This window comes from Vulpes lagopus, chromosome 18, assembly GCF_018345385.1.
Source record: "Vulpes lagopus strain Blue_001 chromosome 18, ASM1834538v1, whole genome shotgun sequence".
Taxonomy (NCBI): Eukaryota; Metazoa; Chordata; class Mammalia; order Carnivora; family Canidae; genus Vulpes; species Vulpes lagopus.
This window is the reverse complement of record NC_054841.1, coordinates 24,032,760-24,058,292: the sequence shown is the minus strand read 5'-3', so window position 1 is coordinate 24,058,292 and position 25,533 is coordinate 24,032,760. Positions and strand designations below refer to the sequence as shown.

At 42.2% G+C, this 25,533-nt stretch overlaps 2 protein-coding genes across 3 annotated transcripts in view; one reads left to right on the top strand and one right to left on the bottom strand.

The window, feature by feature from the left end:
- PIGU (phosphatidylinositol glycan anchor biosynthesis class U) overlaps positions 1-3,142 on the bottom strand; it is a 92,424-nt gene extending 89,282 nt beyond the window's left edge. The window contains exon 1 of the mRNA XM_041732955.1: positions 2,986-3,142. Within this exon, the coding sequence (XP_041588889.1) occupies positions 2,986-3,115 (130 nt within the window). The 5' untranslated portion in view covers positions 3,116-3,142. The remainder of the gene's footprint in view (positions 1-2,985) is intronic.
- A 162-nt stretch (positions 3,143-3,304) lies between these two features.
- Positions 3,305-25,533, top strand: part of TP53INP2 (tumor protein p53 inducible nuclear protein 2) — a 32,810-nt gene continuing 10,581 nt past the window's right edge. The window contains exon 1 of one of the 2 annotated variants that reach the window (XM_041733083.1): positions 3,305-3,408. The gene's annotated coding sequence lies outside the window, so the exon portion shown is untranslated. The remainder of the gene's footprint in view (positions 3,409-25,533) is intronic. The other variant, XM_041733084.1, reaches the window with a different exon arrangement.

Sequence of the window (25,533 nt, the reverse complement as noted above, 5' to 3'; positions counted from 1 at the left end):
CGGGTCTCCAGGATCGCGCCCTGGGCCAAAGGCAGGCGCCAAACAGCTGCACCACCCAGGGATCCCAATCATTTGCTTTTTAAAATATCCCATCTCAAAGTATACTCTGAAGACAAGTGATACAGATGTTGTACCCTCCCTCCACCCAGTATCTCTGCTTGAAACAGGACAAATAATTATCCTGACCCAATCAGATTTAGATGGGTGACACCAAATTTCTCTCTAGCTCTGACACTGGCCCCAAGCTCCAGATCTAAACCTTTGAATATCATACTATTACCTTATACACACATCAACACTTACGCTATCCTTTCTGACTCACATATTTCAGTCAGTATCACCACTGTTCTCCCTGTTATTTTAAATTCAAAATCTTAAAATGAGCTATTTTGGCTTTCATTATTGTGCTAAGAGCTTCAACATGGATTATCTCATTTAATGGGGTACCTATTATAACTCCCTATTTTACACATGAGAAAACTGATGTTGGAGATCACACAGATATAAGTGGCCGAGGAAAAAAAGACTCAAACCCTTTTAAAGATCTCAGACCTGGGGCACCTGGGTAGCTCAGTTAGTTGAGTGTCCAACTCTTGATCTTAGCTCAGGTCTTGATCTCAGGGTGATGAGTTCAAATGCTCTGTTGGGGTTTAACTTAAAAAAAAAAAAAAAGGTCCCAGACCCTGTACTCTTAATCACCACACTACATTGCTTCATCTTTGGATCCTTCACCTTGTCCATCCTATACGTAGCCAGAGCTTATGTTTTCTTTTCTTCAGTATTTGTTCAATGGTAATGATGCAACTACTCTATGCCAGTCACAAAGGATTTAGGAATGGATAAGGAACTCATAGTACAGTGGAGAAACCAGAGATAAACAAATAATTATGATAAAAAGTGAGAAATGCTCTTAATAGAGGTATGTATAAAGCTTTAAGAGAACAAAGAAAAGAGGGCCTAATATTGCCCTGAGGCTTGTGGTATCCAGAAGCAGCAAGAATCAAGTGGCTTCAACCCAAACACGTCAGTTTGTTCAACAATTATATGTAAATATTATATTCAAGGATTATCAAGTCTAAATTCTCCCCATCACACAGAAGAATTATTACTACCTTTGTTAACCATTTGTCAACTGGAAAACCTGGACACATTACTTAACTTCTCTAAATTTTAGTTTCCTCATCTATAAAATGGAAATAACACCATCTAACACATAGAATAACTAGAGGATAAAAGCTTACCATAGTCTTTAATATGTAGTAAGTATTTTTAGAAACCAAAGCTCAAATTATTCATTGAACAATCATTCATTACATCATTCCCCATTCCAAAATGTCTATAGAGTAACATCAACACTCAAGCATTTAAAGTTCTAGGACAGGGATCCCTGGGTGGCGCAGCGGTTTGGCGCCTGCCTTTGGCCCAGGGCGCGATCCTGGACACCCGGGATCGAATCCCACATCAGGCTCCTGGTGCATGGAGCCTGCTTCTCCCTCTGCCTGTGTCTCTGCCTCTCTCTCTCCCTCTCTCTCTCTCTCTCTGTGACTATCATAAACAAATAAAAATTAAAATAAATAAATAAAGTTCTAGGACACAAAGAGGACTTCTGGGGTGTTGCAACTTCTGTAATGTTCTACTTTTTGATCTGGGTGCACCACATGAATATACAATTTGTAAAAATTCATTGCACTCTACACTTTCTATATGTGCATTGTGTGTATATTGTACTTCAGAAAAAAAGGTTTTTTAAAAGATCTTTAAATTCTAGCCCTAACCTAACCCCTTTTCCATTATGCCCCCACTTTGTACATTTTGCATCCTTCAACATTTTATCTTACATTTTATCTTCTGCCACCTGGAACTCTCCTTTCTCTACCCCTTTCCAAATTCTACATCCTTCAATAGAGCCCACATCCTTAGGAAACTGGAAAAGGAGGGACGTCTGGGTGGCTCAGCGGTTGAACATCTGCCTTTTTTTTTTTTTTTTTTAAGATTTTGTTTATTTATTAGAGACAGAAAGAGAGAGAGGAGATAGACACAGGCAGAGGGAGAAGCAGGCTCCATGCAGGGAGCTGGACGTGGGTCTCGATCCCAGGTCTCCAGGATCACGCCCTGGGCTGAAGGCGGTGCTAAACCGCTGAGCCACCCGGGCTGCCCAATGAGCGTCTGCCTTTGACTCGGGGTGTGATCCCGGAGTCCCAGGATCGAGTCCCACATCGGGCTCCCTGCACGGAGCCTGCTTCTCTCTCTGCCTGTGTCTCTGCCTCTCTCTGTTTCTCATGAATAAATAAATAAAATCTTAAAAAAAAAAAAAAAACTGGAAAAGGAGAGGACACTTTCTCGAAACTCCAAGGAAGGAACGGGATGTACACTGAACATTTTTCAAAAAGGATTATAACTACCTGTCTCTCCCACTAGCCTGTGGATCCTTCAGCACAAACTCTCATTGTAGGCGCTGGTAGAAAACCGTGCCTGATGAAGAACTTAAGAACAACCAGTAGGAAATGCGGCACGGCAAGCCCCAGACTGAGAACAGGCGTCTAAGCACACTCACACACTCTACTCGCTTAGGCAAAATTGCTCCCCTCTTTGGGGACTCCCCTCACACACTGGACCATACCCCGGGGAGAACCACGTGCGATCCTTCATCATATCCCAATCCCTTCTGCAAATCCCACTCCACCCAGCACTCCCTTTTCTTACACCTCTTCTTCCTCAGACCACGCCCCTCTGCTCTGGACACGAGTGGGACACACCCCCTCAACTCCCCACAGCTCAGGTGAGCCGGCCCCTAGGGCCCAAACCTAGCCCCACAGTCCCACGCCCCCTCCCTTTGGCAGCCCCGCCCTCTCGCCCTCTGAGGACGCCAGAGCCGGTCAGTTCCTTCAGAATCTTGAGCTAGAGGCCACTGCCCCCGCCTCCCATTCACTGAGGCCAGGAGAGCACAGGCGGGGCCTGGCCACCTACTCCAGCCAGTGGCCTCACCTCTCTTCCACGAGCTCAGTGGGGACACCACCTCCACCCGTTCAGAAATGAACTCGGCCAGACTGGAGCGGAACAAGGCCGCCCGCACGGTCACGGCCACAACCACCACCAGAGCCAAGGGAGCCGCCATGATAGCTGGGGCGGGCGCGCAGGCGGGAGGGAAACGTGAGGCGGAAAAGCCAAGCGAGCGACCTGCGCGCCACCCTCTGTAGTTCCACGGTCAAGCGCGCCTCGCTGCTGCCGCCGGAGCGCCCAGACTGGGGACTACCGCTCCCAGGATGCCTTGCGACGGGGCGGGGCGACGTAGAGCCGGGCGTCTCAAGCTCGTAGCAAAGGATTGAGCGACGTCTCCTAAAACAGCAGGTGTATGGTAAAAGCCCTCTGTGCTGCCGAAAGTAGACACGGGAAGGTGTATCTCCCTAGGTTAGTGAGCAAGTATTGAAGAGTTGTTCATTTCATTCTTGTGTGTATGTTTTCAAAGTTAGGATGTTTCCTTTTATGCTTTTAAAGAAAATTAAATATGTATTCATTTATGTATTCTACAACTGTTGAACAACGCCGCTATGCCAAGCATTTTATTGGGTTCTGAAGATACATTTTGGAGTATAGATTTATTTGCTCTGCAGCCTTGAACAAGTTAACCTTGCTGTGTCTCAGGTCCCTCATCTGGAAAATATGCTAGTCGTTAGCCTGCCCATCCGTATGGGCTCGCTAGAAACGATTGAGGAATGCCTAAGAAATTTTGCAGGTCCTTTATAAGCCATTATCAAAAATTAAATTATATAAACTTACAGTTAAATAAGTTATATTAAAACAAGGTAATAAATACTCAAAACTCCTTATTTCCTAATTATTTTACTACATTTTTGTTTTATCTGTGCTCTTGAGGTTATTTACTACTGCTATATTACTATGGCAATACTGTATAATGGTTGCTGCTGCCCATCAGCTCCCAAATTGGCGTTCAGTGATGTCACGTTGGTAGCTTGAAATCTCTCTGGATGAGAGTGTTTACACTACAAGCACTACAAATCAATTTTGGACTTTGGAGAGCTCGTTGAAAAGCATTAAGTGGCACATCATTAATTAATGTATGAAAAGTACTTATGGTGAGTGCTTAACTGTTAGCTATAATAATATTAAATTAATATATAAGGAAAGTTCAGGTCTGTGAGTAATATGAAACAGGTTGTATGATCAGGAATAACTTGGTGGAAGTGTGTTGGTAACACTGGACAGCGTGGTCAGGGAAGGCTCTGGGAAGACATGACATTTGAGCTGAGATCCAAATGAGAAACTAATAAGAGCTGACATGTGAAGGAAACAGACTCTGATTCAGGAAACAGCAAGATGTGTTTGGGAAAGAAAACAAGTGTGTTCCAAGTGGAGAGAGTGGTAGTGACCAATCAGGGACCTGTTTGCCATGGTTGAGAATTTGGACTTTATTCATAGTGTAATCCATATGCCACTGGAGGCTTTTAAACCAAAAAGTGATGTAGTCAAGTGTGCATTTTTAAAAGATCACTAAAAAATAAAAATAAAAATAAAAGATCACTATATCCCCCAGCCCTATACTGAGTATTGGGGAATCTTGCAGTGACAAAATTGCACCCAGTGCCTTTATGGAACTTGGAGATGTGATAGTCTTAAAAATAACACAAATAAAAGTAAAATCACAAATCATAATGAAAGAAGGAAAAGGGGGAGCAAGATGCTAGGAGAATACAAAAATCAGCCTTGGAGCTGATCGATTTCTTGACCAATGGGAGGGGTGGGTTTTCAGTGGAAGAGGTAATCATGAAACAATAGAAAAGGCACCCTCATCCTTTGAGCCCTGTTCTGCCAAGCACTGTGCCATTCTTTTAACACACATGAGCTTATTTAGTCTGATAACCTTCCTTTCTAACCATATAAGTGTTGCTATCCTCTTTCACATTAAAGGAGATATATGTATTACATCATCATAGAGTAAAGTGTATTATATCATGAAAAGTGGAGGTTATTATAACACAAACCCATAATGAAGATTGAACAAGATTATGTAATGTAAAATGGTTAGTGCATACCAAGTGCTTGATATGCATTATTTAGCTGTTTCATTATTGTTTACATTATCCTAATAGATGACTTAAACATTCTTTGTAGGGTGAAAATTGTCTTTGGGAAGAACCATTATAGATAGACCCAATTTGTTGGTTCTTAAACATGAGTTTCCATGGATCATAGACCTAAATATTAGAGCTAAAACTATAAGACACCTACAAGAAACCTGGGAGTAATCTCCATGACCTTGATTTAGAAGGGTTTTTTTAGATACAACACCAAAAGCACAGACAACAAAAGATGAAATAAATAAATTGAGTCTCATCAAAATTAAATAATAACAAGTATTGGTAAGGAAGTGGGGAAATTGGAACCCTCATGGTGGGCATGTAAAATGCTATAGCCACTTTGGAAAACAGTTTGGTAGTTACTCAAAATGTTAAACATAGAGTTGCCATATGACCCAACAATTCAACTCCTAGCTAAAATCCAAGAGAAATACAAGAGAAAAAAAGAGAATCCAAGAGAAACATATATCCACACAAAAACTTATACTTGACTGCCCATAGCTTGTTCATAGTTATTATTTATGATACCTAAAAAGTGGAAACAAAACAAATATCCATTTTGTTTGTTATGAATGGATAAACAAAATGTGGTCTATTAATGGACTATAATTGGGTAAAAAAAAAAAAGTATTGATACATGCTACAACATAGATGAACTTTAAAATATGCTAAATAAAATAAGCCAAACACAAAAGGCCACATATTATATAATTCCATTTATGTGAAATGTCCAGAATAGGCAAATCTATAGTGACAAAAAGCCAACTTAGTGGTTGTCTAATGCTGGGGTGGTTGAGGGGGTGGGAATAGGAAATGACTGCTAAGGAGTACAGGATTTCTTTTCAGGATGATGAAAATGTTCTAAAATCAGATTATACAATTCTGTAAACATACCACAACCACTGAGCTATATACTTTAAATGGGTGAATTTTATTGTATGTCTGTTATGTCTCAATATCTTTTAAAAAATGAGTAATCATTTGGGAGATATATTTTTCAAATGTAAATTTCCTAGCTCTGCCCCTGAAACTGTGATTTGCTAGGTCTGGGAAGGAGCCCAGGAACCCCTACTCTTCATCTATTCTGATGCTAGTGGTTAGAAACTGTACTTTGAAGAACAAAGAACATTATCGTGAAGGCATAAGTATCTAGTAGTTTATGCAACAAAAAGATTAAAATAGTAATAATAGCTAGCAAGTATTTGCATGCTTACTATGTGCTAAGCATCATTTTAAGTGCTTTACATGTTTTATCTCATTATCTACAGATACTATTACAGCTACTATAACTTCCCCATTACCACATGCACATGAAGAAACTGAAGCCAAAGAAACTTAGCTAGAAAACAGCATAACTAGAATCTGAATGTTAGGTCTAGACATTGTGATTAAGCAGGAGAGGAATTTGGGTTGAGTTGTGTTGAGTTGTTTGGTTGTTGTAGCTGAGAAGGAGGGGTAGAGATTTGAAAGAAGGGAGATAATAAAGGAACAAGCAAGATGATTTCTGTCTTGAGAAGCCAGAGGTCCCAGATGATATGTGGGTTACCCAGGAGGAAGAAATTGAGGCTCTGTGATATTAAGCAACCAGCTTTAAGTCACACAAACTGGGTGCATTTATTGAATACCTGCCTTTGCCAGGTCCTATGCTAGTCTGTGAAGATACAGTCTATATATTTCTTTTATTCCAAACAGCAAACTGATTCTGGCCATCTTTTTTTTTTTTTTTTTCAAGATTTTATTTATTTATTCATGAGAGACATGGAGAGAAAGAAAGAGAGAGACATAGGCAGAGGGAGAAACAGGCTCCCCACGAGGAGCCAGATGCAGGACTCAATCACAGAACCCTGGGATCATGAGTTGAGCCAAAGGCCTACACTCAACCACTGAGCCACCCAGGTGCCCCTGATTCTGGCCATCTTTAAGAAGTTAACTAGGAGGCTTTGAGGGAGGTCACAGAGCCAAAGACAAGACTGGGGAACCAGACTTGGAATGGTTAGGACCCAGGTAAACAACACAGGGTCTGGGAAGCAGGAGCCACCTGTCAGGTCAACTAGGTACCACCAATGGAATGAGTGAACATTAAGTTTTTAATGGCCTTGCATTGTGTCATTTAAGATTTAATGTTCTTTTTAAATTTTATTTATTTTTTTAAAGATTTTATTTACTTATTCATGAGAGACACAGAGAGAGAGGCAGAGACACAGGCAGAGGAAGAAGCAGGCTCCATGCAGGGAGCCTGATGTGGGACTTGATCCCAGGTCTCCAGGATCATGCCCTGGGCTGAAGGCGGCGCTAAACTGCTGAGCCACCAGAGCTGCCCAGATTTAATGTTCTTGGAAAGAGCATGTGATTGATTGAGATTAGGCCCCATGCCTGCCTCTTGGCTGTGTGTAGGACAGCAAGAGAAAAAGATCTGTGAGAAGTCAGATGATGAATTTACTAAGTATGTCTTAGGACAGCACCCTGAAGGTAGCTAGGTGAAATCATATGAGTGAAGGCAAAGGTGATTGGATGCTGGATGGGAAGAAAAAGGCAAATGTCCACTAATAATGGTGGTAAGATAGACACAGTTGCTCCCATATTGGGGTTTATAGTCTAGCAAGGAGTCATACAAAATAGAAGTAGTCAGGCAAAATATTTAGAGGTTATGATTAGACCTATGAGGGCAACAAAGAGCAATGACAGTGAACGACAGAGGACCTACTATTGACTAGATTGGGTAGTCAAGGAAAGCCTGTTTGAGGAAGTAGTATTTAAGCTGAGACCTAAAAAATGAGAAGGAACCACTGATATAAAGAACTGGCAATAGTAAATGGTGTATATGGTGAGGAGGGGATTGAGTTTGCAATGGGGGAGGCCAATGTGGAGTGAAATGAATAAAAGGTAAGACTGGGAAAGTAGGCAAAGGACAAATGGCCTTTGTGAACCATTGATGCTAGGTTGGATTTTTATTCTAAAAGCAATAGGAAGTCCACCATGGGGTTTCAAGAAGAGTTGGAACATGACCATAATTAAGATTTCAAAAATATCCTTCTGACCACTGAGTGGAGAATGGATTGGAGGAAGCGAGGCTGATAGCAGGAAGACCAGTGAGAAGATGCTGCAGTCAAACAGGGGAAAGAAGATGGTGGCTTGGACTAGAGTGGGAGAGAGAAGTAGTTGGATTCAAGACGTATTTTGGACGAAGCACGATCAATTCTTTCCCAAATCCTTCCATAGCTTGTTCTTGCCTCCTGCAAAAGTCTGAAGGACAGTTCTGTGAGACTTTCATTAACACAAATTTGAGAGACAGAAACACACAGCAAAAATCACAGACTGACTAGTATATAAAATATTTAAACATGATTGAGGATTTTTTTTTTAATTTTTTTTTTTTTTTTTTTTTTTTTATGATAGTCACAGAGAGAGAGAGAGGCAGAGACACAGGCAGAGGAAGAAGCAGGCTCCATGCACCGGGAGCCTGATGTGGGATTCGATCCCGGGTCTCCAGGATCGCACCCTGGGCCAAAGGCAGGCGCCAAACCGCTGCGCCACCCAGGGATCCCGAGGATTTTTTTTTTCTTCCTGGTGGCCTGACGAGCAGCCATATTATATATGACACAAGTAACCAACCAAGCATGGACATTTATGACACACCTAGTCTTCCTGCAGAAACAAATGGTCACAGAGGTCCTTTACCCTGGGAAGGCAATAGAACCTAAGCCAGAAATTTGAGAAAAACTAACCAAAATGTACAGAAACACACCAGACAATTATCTTTGTCCTCAGACTTGAACCCACCTTGGTGATAGCAAAACAGATAAAATTTATAATTTCTTGGATCATGCAAAGAGAAATGAACCCAAACATAAATGTGCAAGATATGGCCTGGATGAGAAGTAAAGAACTCAAGAAAATCAGCATAAGACACGTAAGAACAGAGTAAAAAAAAAAAAAGAAAGAAAGAAAGAAAGAAAAAAGAAAGGTTGCTATAAAAACAAAAGGAAAAAGTAAAGATACAGCATTGGCTCGATCTATATTTGTATAAAATTTTCACCATAAAACAAACTACATAAAAACTTAAAAATGAACAATAACAACTCATTAAATAGGGTAAGTGGAAGGCAGTGGCATGTAGGAAAAATAATTGAAGGCATCCTTACGATTGAAAAAATAGTAAAGGCCTGATCTAGATCATTGTACAGATTGGGAAGTGAAGTCTCAGAGAAGAGCAGCTCCTGCCCCAGGATCACAGAGCAAATCAGGGTGGCACTGGGTCCAGAAACCAGAGTTCTCACCATCTGTCTCCTGTACTAGCTGTCACTTGTTCCTGGAGACCCCCACCAGCTCCTTCCTCAACCCTTGCACCCCAGTGTTGTAAGGGCCCAAAAGGAACCAGAAATCTGGCCTTTATAATGCCCTGAAAACAGATTTCCGGGACTGTGCCTCCAGCTCTCTCAATTTCCTTCCGTCCCCTACCCATAAATGTACACCCTTGCAAAGGCCATCCTGTTAGGAAAACAAGACCAAGGTATAAACTAGAACTACAACCCAAAGGCTAAAGATTGGCTTCCTCTTGTTCAGCCTCCTGTCTCTGAATCCCTCTCCTGCCTCAGGAGCCATACCCTCCACAACCATGCATTCAGACCCCCCTGCCCTTCCCCCAAATATGCACAGACCTCCTTGCTCTGGTAAAGAAAATAGGGATAATGGTCTTTGCTTGCCATTTCCTGGCCTCCATCCCACCTTTCCTTTCTCCTCTTTCCTAATAGGACACTGAATCCTCAGCCATGTGGTTTGAGTGGGATTGACTTCAACCCCATTCCAGGAATGACTTTAAATGGCTTTAAATGGCTCAAACTAACCAATACATTCCAAATTCCTAGCCCCAGTGATTGGTTCAGGGATGAGCATATGACCCAGATCAGGTCAATAAGAGCTAAAAAAACAAATTTCAATTCTGGAAGTTTGAATTCAGCCATTTGGGGAAATAAGTCTTTACTTTTCTGCCAAGTTTGAGTGTGGAAACACCGAGACCCAGAAGCAGCTGGCAGTTTATATGTGCAAGACAAGGGGCACCTGGGTGGCTCAGTTGGTTGAGCGTCTGTCTTTGGTTCAAGTTATGATCTCGGGATTCTGGGATTGAGCCCCACATCAGGCTGCCTGCACAATGGTGAGTCGGCTTCACCCTTTCCCTCTGCCTCTGTGCTCTCTCTCAAGTAAATAAAATCTTAAAAAAAAAAAAAAAAGACAAGATATGGCAAAGCCAAGGCCAAGGCCTAACTTATTCTACATTGTAAAGATACAATGAGCCACTTTTCAATTTAAATAGTTTATTATTTACATACACAGCAAGAAGGATAAGCCAGCTCCCCAGGATCTTTGTTCCACATACCAAAAAGGATGATACTGAATCAAAAGGGGCTGAGCAATTGCAGCAAAAGTTGTGGATGCCCTGTGGTTGAGGAGCCAGCTCTAGACTTCGCTTAACAGGTTGTATATTCTGCAGGTCCATTCTGAATAAGGTGCAGCAAAAAGTTCCATAAGCCTCTCGAACCTGGGAAACAGTAAGAAAACTGTCTCATGACAGCCTCCCAGGGGAGAGAGGGAAACAAGTAGAAGATGGCCTCAGTCTTATAAGCCTCACATCCTCTCCTGTTCTGGGAGGGTCATGAGGCAGTCTGTCAAGATAAGCTTTTCAAACCTTTGCCTGTATGGCCTACATGAATATGCAAGGCCTCCAGGGTGCCAAGACAAAGCCGGTTCCCTACACTAGCACCTGATCACAAAGAGAGAGCCTGTCAAGAATTAAACCAACACCTAGGAAGTGTTTTGGAAAAATTAAGAAGACTGGATCTTAGTTCCATTATTTGAGATACTGGATGAAGCCTTGCCTGAAGGCAATTATTGCTAAACATTTCAACCCAATTTCCTTTCTAGTTTAATCCAGTTTGAGTTGGATCCGTAGTTACCTTGCAATCAAAAGTTCCTCTTCATTACAACAGGCTTTATACATCCCTGGCTTTAATCACCATTTATATTTTGGTGACTCTCAGATCTTTATTTCTAGCCTAGGTTTCACTTATTGATACTCAGACGTTTGTATCAAACTAGATATTGCCACTTTAAACTCCAAATATCTAAAACTGAGCTCATGATCTTCCTTTAACAACTCATTCTTCCTCCTTAATTCCTTATCTCTGTGAATGGCACCACCCATCTTTCAGTTGCTCAGCCAAAAACCTGGGAATCAGCCTTGACACCTCCTACTTCTCTATCCCTTATACACAATCTACCTTCAAGCCTTGACCTAAACATTGGTCAAATCAACCTACTCTTCTCCATCTTCGCTGCCACCACCCTGGTCTAAGCCACCAGCATTTCTCACCTAGACGTCTAATATACTCTCCTAATTGATCTCTTGCTGCATTTACTCTCCATTTTACAACCCACTCTTTATGTCTGATGTCCACTGTTGAATGAATGAATGAACGAATGAACAAATGAATATCACTAACTCTTCACTTAAAACCCTTCACTGGCACACCACCTGGGTGGCTCCGTGGTTGAGTGTCTGCCTTTGGCTCAGGTCATGATCTCAGGGTCCTGGGATTGAGTCCTGCATCAAGCTCCCTGTGTGGATCCTGCTTCTTCCTCTGCCTCTCTCTGTGTGTCTCTCATGAATAAATACATTTAAAAACTAAAAAAACAAAACAAAACAAAACAAAAAACACCTTCACTGGCTTTCCTTAGGACAGCCAGTATGATCTCTTCCTCTACCTACCTCCCTTGTCTCATCCCACTTTTCTGCCCTATTTACACTTGAGAAACTAAAGGATCAATAGTCATTTCCTTGGTACATTCTACTTTGTACATCCCACTGGCTACCCCAAATAGCACCTGTACTCATTTGGCAAAGTCCTACTTATCTTTCAAGACCCATTCTTCAAGTTTCCATCTCTCTGAAGACTTTGGTTCCATCTAGGAGTCCGTTATTTCTCTATATTCTCAAAGCACTTAACAGCTGCCTCTAAGCTGCACTTAATAATTACTGTCTGATAATTCTGATGTCTGAAGTTTTTGGCAGTCTGATTTGTTGTGTCTACTGAATCTTACTTATAGTGGATTGCTTGTGGATTATTAGCTAATTATTTGGAAGAACTTTATATACAGGAATTCTGTGTACCTTGCACTTGGGTGTGGGGGAGATTCAAAGAGGATTTGCATTTGTTCCTGCTAGGCATCTGAGAGATGGTTTTAGGTCTCCTTTTATGTTAATTTCTCAGCATTGGGGATTCCCAGACATGCAGGTGATATGAATATGAACCCCAGACTCCTCGAGGGTAGGCATGTGGTTTTAAATTCTTGGGAGATATTTTCTTTCCTCCAACCAAAGACAAGGTCAAGATGGACACATATTCTTTTTGTCTCCTTTGCTAGTAGTCAGAAGTTTGTCTTCTTCTACTCTAATCTTTCACTGTGGGGGTAGCCCTTCTAGGGTCTCAGTTCCAACCCCAAACTTTTTGTAAGCCCAAGTTTTCATCTCCCTAAAAGACTGTTAAAACCTGAACTATTGCAGGTTCAATTGTGAATTTAAAAGGATGTTTGTTGTTTTTGTTTCTGGCATTTCCATGTGTTCTATAACAGGAAGTACCAGATATTGTCAGAAAAGGAAGTCCAACTCAATACTTAGTAGACAGAATCATCACCATTTACTTGTCTATTTTCTCAGTGATTATCATGGAGGGCAGGAAATGGGTCTGACACATCTCTGAGTCAAGTCACCCAGCCCAAAATCTGGCACAGAATAAATGCTCAGAGTGTTTGTTGATACCAAACCTTCACTCAGACACTTCCAGTGACGAGGAGCTCACTCTCTCCCAAAGCCTTTTCTTTGGAGAGGTTGTATTACCTAGGTGACCACCTGGCTAATGAGAGACAGACTGTCCCTAGTCTGTGTTCATTCTTCCCAACACTCAGCTTGTCCACTCACATTCTGTGGAAGGGAGCTAAGGGCCTGGATGATCCCAGAGATAACTGAAACTTTAAGCTATGATCAGAAGGAAGCTCATAGGCCACTTCCATTTGTAAATCTAAAATTCTCATACACCATTGGTGGAAATCTAAACTGGCACATTTGGGGAGGACAATTTGATAGCATTTGTTGATATTTGAAATATGTATACCTATCAGTCTTATAAATCATTTCTCTGAATCTGTTCTATTTACACAAGAACAAGAATAGTCATTGTAGCATTGTTTGTGGCAGCAAAAAATTGAAAATCACCAAAATGTCCATCAGTAAGCTATCAAGCTTACTGATGATCAAGCTTACAGGGATGCCTGGGTGGCTCAGTGGTTGAGCATCTGCCTCTGGTTCAGGGCGTGATCCCCGTCCCAGCTGAGTCCCACATCAGGCTCCCTGGGGGGAGCCTGCCTCTCCCTCTGTCTATGTCTCTGCCTGTCTCTCTGTGTGTCTCATGAATAAATACATAAAATCTTTTAAAAAAAAAAGCTATCTACAGTTAAATAAGCTACCTATAGCCATACAACAGGAAACTGTAAAACAGTATTTTTTTAATGAGGTAGATCTATGTGTCTATGTGTATTGACATAGGTAGAACTCCATATTGCTGAGTGAAAAATGAGTGTTCAGGACAGAGTATATAATATGACATATTTATTTAGAAATGAGCAAACAAACAATTTATAAGCAGTAAAAATTGATACATCCTGGCAGCCCAGGTGGCTCAGCAGTTTAGCGCTGCCTTCAGCCCAGGGTGTGGTCTTGGAGACCTGGGATCCTGTCCCACATCAGGCTCCCTGCATGGAATGGAGCCTGCTTCTCCCTCTGCCTGTGTCTCTGCCTCTCTCTCTGTGTGTCTCTCATGAATAAATAAATAAAATCTTTAAAAAAAAATCAATACATCCTGGAAGCTATTTGGTAATATCAATCAACACTTAAAATACTATTGAAACTTTTAAAATAATCTCACCTTACTAATCCCCAGTAGCAGATATTCATCTTGGGGTGCCTGGGTGGCTCAGTTAGTTGGGTGTCTGACTCTTCATTTCGTCTGTGGTCATGATCTCAGAGTCATGAGATATAGCCCCAAGTCAGGCTCTGTGCTTGGCGGGGAGTCAGCTTGGGAGTCCCTCCCTTTTCCCCTCTCCCTCCACTCCTTCTTCACTGTGTGTGCATGAGCACATGCTCTTTTCTTTCTTTCTCTCTCTCTCTCTCCCTCTCTCTCTCATGTGTGTGCATGCACGCACGCAAAAAAAAAGGTATCCATCTTACAAATAAATATGCAAAGTAATGGATAAAAATATTACTTGCAGCATTGTTTGTAAAAATAAAATATTGAGAATGACCTTTCTTTCCATAGGGGAAAAGAGAAATATCAGGCATACATACAATGGAATACTATGCATGTATAAGAAAGAATGAGGCTGCTCTCCACACTGATAAGGAAAGGTCTACAAGATATATTGTAAAATGAAAAAAACAAGGTGCAGAACAGTGTCCCTATTTGTGTGAAGTATACATATATATGTATTGAATATATACTCAATATATTCAATGTATAATATATATTCAATGTAGTATATATACGTATGTGTGTGTATACGTATATGTTAGATTTTAACTGCATAGAATACCTCTGGAAGGAATAACAGGAAACTAGAATTGGTGGTTGCTTCTAGGGAAGAGACTTAATGGTTGTAAAAAGGGGAAGGAAGGACATCTGCTTTTTACTGTATTCCCTATTGAACCTTTGGAATTTTGAACTATGGCCCTGTAATTAAGTAAGTAAAAAATATAAAGCATAATTCTAAAACTAGAAGTAAAATAAACCCAATGAAACAGAATGCTTCCTATATGTAAATATATATATGCGTGTTGTGTAGAAAAAGGAAAGGATATACTCCAAATTAGGGCAGTGATGGAAGGTCTTTTGAATTGGAGGGATGGTCAAAGGACCTTAACTTTATCTTGTTTGAATTTTATAATTTTTTAAATTATAACATTTGTTTGGATTTTATACAATATTTATATAAATTGTTGCATCATTTAAAATACATTTTAATTTTAATTAATTAATTAATTGATTTTAATTTATGATAGTCAGAGAGAGAGACAGAGAGAGAGGCAGAGACATAGGCAGAAGGAGAAGCAGGCTCCATGCACCAGGAGCCTGACGTGGGATTCGATCCCGGGTCTCCAGGATTGCGCCCTGGGCCAAAGGCAGGCGCTAAACCGCTGTGCCGCCCAGGGATCCCAATACATTTTAATTTTTAAAAATAGACTTCAGTTGGATAGAATACAATCACCCCAAGGCAAAAGAGTAAGGCTGCTCTCCTTCTTCTCAGAGAAGGATGCATTTCATACTTTGTCCCTACTTGCCTTTCCCTAAGGATACCTTGGCTCAGAAGGAGGTACCTGAGCTACTCCCAGCATTATTCAAAAGAGCCCCTCCTGTCACCTCTCACCCACTTGGCTCTCTGTCCCCAGAGTTCTGGGCTAAGAACCAGAGCCAGTTGGCTATAGGGTTGTATTTCCAGAGGGCCCCATCAATTTGAGGTTGAGCAGGGCCATCCCAGGAAAACCGGGACATCTGGCTCCAACCTTTTTTCTTCTCTGTTCATCTCCTTCAACACCCTGCCCTGCCATTTCCCACCTCCCAATCTGTATTTCTCTTTTAGTCCACTCAGTGGAGAGTGCAGTGAAAAACCTATTCTGGGGTACCTGGGTGGCTCAATGGTTGAGCATCTGCCTTTGACTCAGGTCATGATCCCCGGGTCCTAGGATTGAGTCCCACATCAGGCTCCCCACAAGAGGTCTGCTTCTCCCTCTGCCTATGTCTCTGCCTCTCTGTTTCTCGTGAATAAGTAAGATTTTAAGAAAAATCTTAAAAAAAAAAAAAGAAAAATCCATTCAACCAGATGTGTAGGGATTTAGTGTCCTGCTCTCTCAACTAGTTGTATTTTAGTTTCTTTTTTTTTTTTTTTTAAGTAGGCTCCATGCCCAGTGTGGAGCCCAATGTGGGGCTTGAACTCATGACCCTGAGTTCAAGACCTGAGGTGAGATCAAGAGTTGGACACCTAACTGACTGAGCCACCCAGATGCCCCAACTAGTTGTATTGTATGAGGCATCTAAAGATGGCAATGTTGGGATCCCTGGGTGGCGCAGCGGTTTGGCGCCTGCCTTTGGCCCAGGGCGCGATCCTGGAGACCCGGGATCGAATCCCACATCGGGCTTCCGGTGCATGGAGCCTGCTTCTCCCTCTGCCTGTGTCTCTGCCTCTCTCTCTCTCTCTCTCTCTCTCTCTCTGTGTGTGTGTGACTATCATAAAAAAAAAAAAAAATTAAAAAAAAAATAAAGATGGCAATGTTGTGAGGGAAGAAGCAATAATGGTAGAATTTCTGGTACCAGTGAGGAAGGGATCCTGAGGCAAAAGGGCTTCACTATCACTCTTGAGTCATGTTGATTGTCAATGCCATATCATACTTCAGAACCAGATGAGCGTGGGGTACCTGAGTGGCTCAGTTGGTTGGTGGGCTCTTGATTTCTGCTCAGGTCATGATCTCAGAGTCTTGGGACTGGGCCCACGTCAGGCTTGCATCCAGCTCAGCACTGGTGGAGAGTCTGCTTGAGATTCTCTGTCTCCCTTTCTCTCCGCCTCTCTCCCAACCTCTCTCTCTAAAAAACATAAAATAAATAAAAATAGGGGCACCTGGGTGGCTCAGTTGGTTAAGCATCCAACTTTTGATTTCAGTTCAGGTCATGATCTCAGAGTCCTGGGATTGAGCCCTGCATGAGGCTCCCTGCTCAGCAGAGAATCTGCTTCTCCTTCCCCCTCTGACCCTCCTCCTTGCTTATGCTCTCTCTCTGTCTCAAATAAATAAAATCTTAAAAAAAAAATACAGACCTTTCTTTAAAAAAAGAAATATTACATGAAAAACCTTTCAAATACCTCCTAGAACATAAAAAGCAATCAATAAACATTAGCCATGATTGTTACTATTTATACAAATAATTTTTCTTTCTTGAACACAGAATGGAAAAGTGTGAAGGCCCTTGCAGAAGAAAAAATAATCTGTTGAGCCAATAAATCACCCAGATATAGAGGAAGGAGGTATTAGTCACTAGTCTTTCCTTTAAAAAAAGAAAAAAGATTTTATGTATTTATTTGAGAGGGAGAGAGTGAGTGAGCAAGCATGAATGGGAGAGAGGGGCAGCAGAAGAGGGAGAAGCAGACTCCTGACTGAGCAGAGAGCCCAACAAGGGACTCGATCCCAGGACCCTGAGATTCATGACCCAAGCTGAAGGCAGACACTTAACCAACTGAGTCACCCAGGCGCCCCTAATCACTAGCTTTTTTTTTTTTTTTTTAATTTTTTTATTTATTTATGAGAGAGAGAGAGAGAGAGAGGCAGAGGGAGAGGGAGAAGCAGGCTCCATGCACTGGGAGCCCGATGTGGGATTCGATCCCGGGTCCCCAGGATCGCGCCCTGGGCCAAAGGCAGGCGCCAAACCGCTGCGCCACCCAGGGATCCCCAATCACTAGCTTTTTAAAGTCCAATCCAAATCAGGAATGATTGTCATGAAACAGAGGAAGTTCTTGAACACAAGTCTAAAGAAAATGGTGTTCTGACCAAAATGTGTGACAACATCACTTCAGAGACATCTGAAAACATCTGGCTTGAGGGTTATGAACTGATAAACTTGTCCTTCTCGAATGAATTGGTCAATGTTGATTTTGTGCATTTTGTGTCAGTGGTCACATTTGTATTTTTTTTTAAGATTTTATTTATTTATTCATGAGAGATACAGAAAGAGAGGTAGAGATGTAGGCAGAGGGAGAAACAGGCTCTTTGAGGGGACCCCAATGTGGGATCGATCCCCGGATCCTGGGATCACACCTTGAGCCAAAGGCAGACACACTCAACCACTGAGCCACCCAGGTGCCCCACATTTGTATTTTCTTAAATTGAGTAAGTCTATTTTAATGTTTCTTTCTTTCTTTTTTTTAATGTTTCTTTTTTTTTTTTTTTAAGATTTTTATTTATTTATTCATGACAGAGAGGCAGAGGCAGAGACACAGGCAGAGGGCGAAGCAGGCTCCATGCAGGGAGCCTGACGTGGGACTCCATCCCCTGTCTCCAGGATCACACCCTGGGCCGAAGGCGGCGCCAAACCGCTGGGCCACTGGGGCTACCCCCCCCCCCCTTTTTTTCTTTTTAAAACAACTTTGTTGGGCAGCCCGGGTGGCTCAGTGGTTTAGCGCCGCCTTCAGCCCAGGGCGTGATCCTGGAGACGCGGGATCGAGTCCCACGTCAGGCTCCCTGCATGGAGCCTGCTTCGCCCTCTGCCTGTGTCTCTGCCTCTGCCTCTCTCTCTCTCGTGTGTCTATCATGAATAAATAAATAAAATCTTAAAAAAAAAAAAGATTAAAAAAAAATAAAACAACTTTGTTGAGGTGTACTGAATTTTGACACCATGGAACCACTCCCACAGTCAAAATATAGAGCTCTTCTGCCACTCCAGAAAGTTCCTTTGCTCCCCTTTGTATCAGTTCTTCCACCCATCCATAGGCAGTACTGATCTGCTTCTGTCAGTATATATATACTACTTTTGCCTGTTCTAGAAGTTCATACTAATGGACTTATATGATGTGTACTCTTTGGCATGTGGTTTCTTCTGTTCAGTATCATATTTTGAAGCTCATCCATATTTTTTGCAGGTTTTATGGCTTTTCCTTTTTAATGCCAAGTAGTAGTCCATTGTTCGAATATACTGCAATTCTGTTACCTTTATATACTAGGTTTTGAAAGAATAAAGGTTGACAGAGTTTGAACTCTTGAAGAAGAGGGTGAAGAGGTAATAACTGGAAGTAGAAGCCTCAAGCTTCTGTTCTGTCCCTTTTACTTGCTCATTTCATTGTCCTGGGCTAGGACTTCTCCCTCATCCCTGCTTGTTTCCTCATCTGTAACTTACTGCACTAGATGATCTCTAAATAACTATTCCATGCAATTACATTAAAGGTGGAAGGGTTTCTTCTACAAGATGGCACTTTTTTTAAAAAAAGATTTTATTTATTAATTCATTGATGAGAGACACACAGAGAGAGGCAGAGACACAGGCAGAGGGAGAAGCAGGCTCCATGCAGGGAGCCTGACATGGGACTTGATCCCCAAACTGGGATCACGCCCTGGGCCTGAAGGCAGGCACTCAACCGCTGAGCCGCCCAGGGATCCCTAGATGGCACTTTTTTTTTTAAGGCTCACAAGTAAGGTCCTGCCCTCTGACAGAGACCCAGACAACTCCTTTGGCAGAAACAGAGAACAAAATCCATAGAAAACCAGATAAGCAGATGGAAAATAAGCAGGGAGACCCCAGGCAAGTCCAGGAATTGATTAATAAATATTTCCAGTCTAATCAGAGTCTCTATTCCTGGCTTTTCTGCCCAAAGCTCCTTGTGTCAGACTCTTGGCTGGAAACAAGGGAATCAGGCCAAGAAGATTTTATAGAGTAGAAGGGGTTTTGAGGACTTCAGAGAGCAGGTTATGGTGAAGGGCTGAGGCTTCTACTCTGGGCCCAGAAGGTAGGGTGGATAGAACCAAGGGAAAGGGTGGTGGGAAGAGCTTGATCCAGAGAATGAATAAGTATCTTTCAAAGATACCGTTGAGCTCAAATATCTACATAACCCAAGTAAATCCCAGGGCCCTGCATGGTTTAGGCTTAGCCTCCAATGTCACATTCAAGAACTGCAGTATAAAGGACAAACGGTTGAAAACAAAGTAAATGTTCAGCTATAGAGTACTGAATGGACAACTTCAATCTACCCTTACTTTGATATAATGTAATACTACGTAGTTTAATATTAACAAACAAGAAGCATCTCTGTAAGTACTATTAGGGACTGATCTCCATGTTTTATCAACAAGTTTTTAAAACACATTTCAGAACAGTATGCACAGTACACTATCATTTGTGCTCAAAATGGGGAGGTCATATATACATATACATATGTGCATACATATACATATGTGTGTGCAAAGAATATTACTGACAGTTCACACAGGAAGCTCATAATAGCAGTTACTCCTGGGGGAGCAGAAGTTGATCGAAGGGTTCTGGGGGCCGAAATGGGAAGGAAACCTATATCTTTTTATTCTCTGGGATTTTGAATTGTATGCATTCTAACCGATTCAGAAATTAATTAAAATGTATTAAGTCCAAGGACAATCATCTAACTCCAAAAGTAACTTAAAAATGACTCTAACATTTACTTATTCTTTTTTAAAAAAAATTATTTATTTATTTGTTTGTTTATTTATTTATTTATTATTTTTTTACTTATAATTCTTGAAAGACATCAAGGGGTCTCTAATCTATGTGAACATCTTTAGAATTTCCTGTGTTCTTACTAATCCTCTCATGCCACACTGCTGCCTCTCATTCACTCACCAAATTTGTCACTTCCATCCAAAACTGTCCCCCATTGGCCCTTACCCACACCCTTGCTTTTCTTTTTTCCTTCCCGCCTTTCCATCCAGTCTCTGTCATCCTTGTTATCCCAGTTTTGTATCTCAAAAGAGAGCAGACAAGATAAAACTCTCCTTAAAAAGCCATGGGCAGAAAACAGGTGAGCAGGCAAAGGAATTCCCCATTAATACCCTCACTGTACAAACAGAAGTCCACAGAGGGACAGAGTTACCCAAAGTCAGAAGCAGAGTCAAGACAAGGGTGCAGGGCTCCTAATTTGAAACCATATTCTGGGCCATTCAACCCATTTGCCCCAAGGCAAGCTTCTACTCATCCTTCAAAGCCTACCTCAGATGTCCTCTCTTCCTGGCAGCCTTCCTTGAATCTCTCTCTTTCTCTCTCTCTCTTTTTTATTCCCCTAGCATCTTGTCCTACCCACTGCCATAGCCCTTATTATATATATAATATATATTTATATTTATATATTTATATATTTATATATTTATATATATTTATATATAAATAAATATTTATATTTTATATAAATATATTTATATATTTTATATATATATAAATATATATATATTTTTTTTTAAGACTCCATCTATTCATTCATGAGAGACACAGAGAGAGAGGCAGAGACACAGGCAGAGGGAGAAGCAGGCTCCATACAGGGAGCCCGACGCAGGACTCGATCCCAGGCCTCCAGGATCACACCCCGGGCTGCAGGCAGTGCTAAACCGCTGCACCACTGGGGCTGCCCTCTCCCTGTATTATAATGTTTCTGATTATGTTTCTGTTTACACTGAACAAGATTCTCAAGTATAGAAAAGGTGTCTGTCTCCCAGAGAGTAGTTAGGTATTCCTGAGTGTGGTGAATTAGTTGAAACTGTGTAATGCTCTAAGAGACAGACAGACAATGTGTTTTGAGAGCTCTGAGCTAGGAGAGGTTACTTCTTCCCAAAGAGATCTTGGAAAGCTTCATGGAAGAAGTGCTATTGATTATATATATATATAATATATATATATATATATATACCCTGAGTTGATATATACCCTGGAGTTGCATCCTATATAATCAAGTTACTCAATTTCAACTCTACGACTTTGGCAAAACAAAAAATATTGAAAAAAATGATTTCTTCCCATTTATAACACTATATTACAAGCTTCACAAAAATGCTTAAACTAAGATAAAATGTACTGGAGTAAGATTAGTAACCCAAGCTGCCTCTTAATTTTCATGCAAAAAACTTTATAGCGCATGTGTAGAAGTCTTCTATTAGTTGTGTTACAAACTTCCATAAATGTAGGAGCCCGAGACAACACCCATTTATTAGCTACAGTTCTATATGTCATAAGTCCAGGCACAACTTATCTGGGTTCTCTGCTCAGGGACCTACAAGGGAAAATCAAGGTGTTGACCTGCTGTGTCCTCATCTGAAGACTGAAACAGGCAAACCTTGGCTTCCTGACTCCCTCAAGTTGTTGGGAAAATTCCTCTTCTTGCAGCCCATATTAATGAGATCCTTATTTTCTTGCTATCTGTTATCTGGGAGCCATTCTCAGCTTCTAGAGGCCCCTCCTGGGTCCTTGTCATGTGGCCATCTCCACAACATGGCGGTTTGCTCCCATGTTGATGGTAGTGTTTGTTACTCAAGAAAATGTTTTCATGTTAGGTAAGAAAAATGCTGTACATTTTCCCCACAGAGGTTCTATAATTTTTATGCTATTTACTATTGTGTGTACACAGAGGTACATGCAATATTTCTAGACAGAATTGAATACACAGAAACACTATCTTGGGTCTCAGGAGTCTGAGTCTCAATTTCCTCATCTGGAAAATGAGGATAACAACAATGTCCATCTTGGAAAGGTATAGGCACACAGTAAACGGTCAATAAATATAAGCTGCTAACTACATTAACCCTGGAGATTAGAGAGAGTCTAGACACAGGAAGATTAGGTAGGGGTCGGGGAGGGCTCCCTAGGCCAAGGAAACTGCAAGAGCAAATCCTGCAAGCAAGAAAGCTGGTGGTGGTTTGGAGTGTGGTCATTTGCAGAGGGTGTAAGAGTGTGTGTGTGTTGACAGAAAAGGCTAAATGAGTGGGTGAGGGCAGCTGCACTCACCCTTTCAGTCAGTACTTACTGAATGTTTACTGTGTACCAGGTACTGTGAGAGCATGCCTCAGCCTAGACATGGGAGGGAGCCAAGGAGGAATTGTGAGCAGGAAAGGGCAGTGGCCTGAGCTGCTGGGAGCCCATCTGCTCCTAGAAGAGTGGCTGCCTCAGCAGGAGGGAACCCCACTGTCTCCTTTCTCCTTCCCAGCCTCAAAGCTGGAGGGATACAACCATTTCCCTTCAAAAGTTCTAAATGTGGGAATTCATGCAGGGCATTTGCACCAGAGCAGCTCACTTGGGTACTTGTCTACACTTGAACCCCAAGTCACCACCCCAGCCTCACACCTCGGTTAAGTAGACCAAAACTAAGTTGGATATTTCACTTCCTGTCACCTGACTCCTCTTCCTGAAATGGATTCTGTCCTGACTATCCCCTCCTCCAGGGAGGACAAACAAACACAACTGGCTGCCTGAAGGTTGGAACTGGAGGTAATATTTAGGAAGTGCAGGGCCAGCCACTTTGCAGATGGGGAAACTGACTTGCCCAGGGCACCAGGCAGTGAGCCCAGGAAAGGACCAGAACTGAAACTTGGAGTTACTGACAATCTGGCCAAGGTCTTTTTCATGGTATTCTCTCTCTCTTACACACACACACACACACACACAGACACACACACCACCCTCAGTTTAACCACCTCTGAGTTGAACAACAACCCCCCCCCCTTTTTTTTTAACAACAACCCTTTTTGAATAAAAATTCTGGGGATATGGCCCCTGATTAAGGTATAGGTCAATTTGTTGTGGGGAGAATTGGGGAATTATGTCTGCCCTAACCGGCTTTACCAATTAAATTTTTCCCCATTTATCTCAGTTTCTTCACCAGTAAAATGGAAAGAATAATATTATCTACATGAGTAGGTTGTTGTGAGGGTTAAGTTAATTAAAACACAGGTAAGGACTTAGAATAGTACCTGGCACACAGAAATCCTAATAGTATCATAATTAATATTTTCATTTAACTGTAGTTCTGGGGCTAATGAAGGGCAAGGGAAAGCTGTTTCTAGAGTGATCAGGGCTCCGGGTTTTGACTCAGATTCCAAGCTACCCACTGGTCTTTGCCTCAGCCTTGCCCTCAACCTGAGAGGGGAAAGGCGGGGAGAGACCAAAGGTGACGTGGTTCTCCAGTGGGTGGACTCACACCTTCAAGTACACACAAGGTCTCGTGAAGGACACACCCAGGCTGACACATCTCTGCCCTTTGAACTAGGGGGCGCCAAGCCATTGGGGAGCCCCCAGGGCTTGGTGAGGGCAAACCCAGGCCCAGACAGGAATAGAAGAGTGGCCTCTTGACCTCCAATCCTGGAGCCCATAAAATTGGGCAGGTGCTTATATCTGAGCAGGAATTGGAAGGCTTTGGGCATCTGTTAACTCCATGGGTGTGAGCCCATGTGCACATGTGTGTATGTTTGTACATGGATGCCTTCATGTGTATGTGTAGATTCCATGTCTATCCAGCAATGGCACTTCCTATCTAATTAGAAATGAGACTCCAGGATTACCCCTAGCATGGTGCCCACTGCCTCTTTTTACAGCCCTCAGGCCTAGACCAGGATCCCTGCATACTAAGCTCCCCACTGCCTGCCAACCAGGATCAGTAGATGTCTCTGCTGCTCTATAATTCTAAGTAGGTGCCATGACTTCTTTATGCCTCAGTTTCTCCACTATAAGATAAGGAGTTTGGATGAATTAAGATCTGAGGTGTCCTTCAGCCCTGATAGTAAATCTGCAGTGGAGAGTGATGGTTCCAGGGGTTCCAGGAGAGGACTCCACTGGGCTGAAACCCCCTACTTCCATAGGTCCTTCTGACTCCACAGAGAAATGGAAGACTGGGATCTGCCCTAACAGCCTATACATGTGGTTCAGCTAAGGTTAGGAGCAGAATCCAGGTCACTTAGGATTATCAGAGTACAAGCTAGGAGCTCCTTCTCTGGACTTGGAGGACCAAAATCCTGTGGCCAATAGAATGCCTTTTTTTTTTTTTTTTACATTTTTATTTATTTGTTCATGAGAGACACAGAGAGAAGCAGAGACACAGGCAAAGGGAGAAGCAGGCTCCCTTAAGAAGCCCGATGCAGGACTCAATCCCAGATCTCGGGATCACGACCTAAGCTGAAGGCAGATGCTCAACCACTGAGCCACCCAGGTGTCCCAATAGAATGCTGCTTATACCAGGGTAGAGGGTCCAGGTGAAGACTCCTCTACCAGCCAACTGTCTTTTTTTTTTTTAATTTTTATTTATTTATGATAGTCACACAGAGAGAGAGAGAGAGAGAGAGGCAGAGACACAGGCAGAGGGAGAAGCAGACTCCATGCACCGGGAGCCCGATGTGGGATTCGATCCCGGGTCTCCAGGATCGCGCCCTGGGCCAAAGGCAGGTGCTAAACCGCTGCGCCACCCAGGGATCCCCTACCAGCCAACTGTCTTGAGCTGTAATTGCTAAGCTTTTGTTTAGAGTCTACTCTGTCAGTCCCAGCATAGGCTGGGTGGGGATAGTATATGGACAGAGATTACGTACGCCCTTTGGATGCCAATCATCTGGGAAGATACACTACACACACACACACACACACACACACACACACACACACAGAGTCATCACCACTGCTTATTTATTGAACAAATAAATCAATGTCTATCAAGGTAGCTCTGGACATATGGGTGGAGAAGGCTGTCTAGAGGAAGAAAGGGTGAGTAGAGTCCCGAAGACAGAAAATATATAAATTCAGAAAGATCTGAAGAGAGCATTCTGGGCTCTGGGGGCTTTGGGAGAGTGTTCAGGAATTTG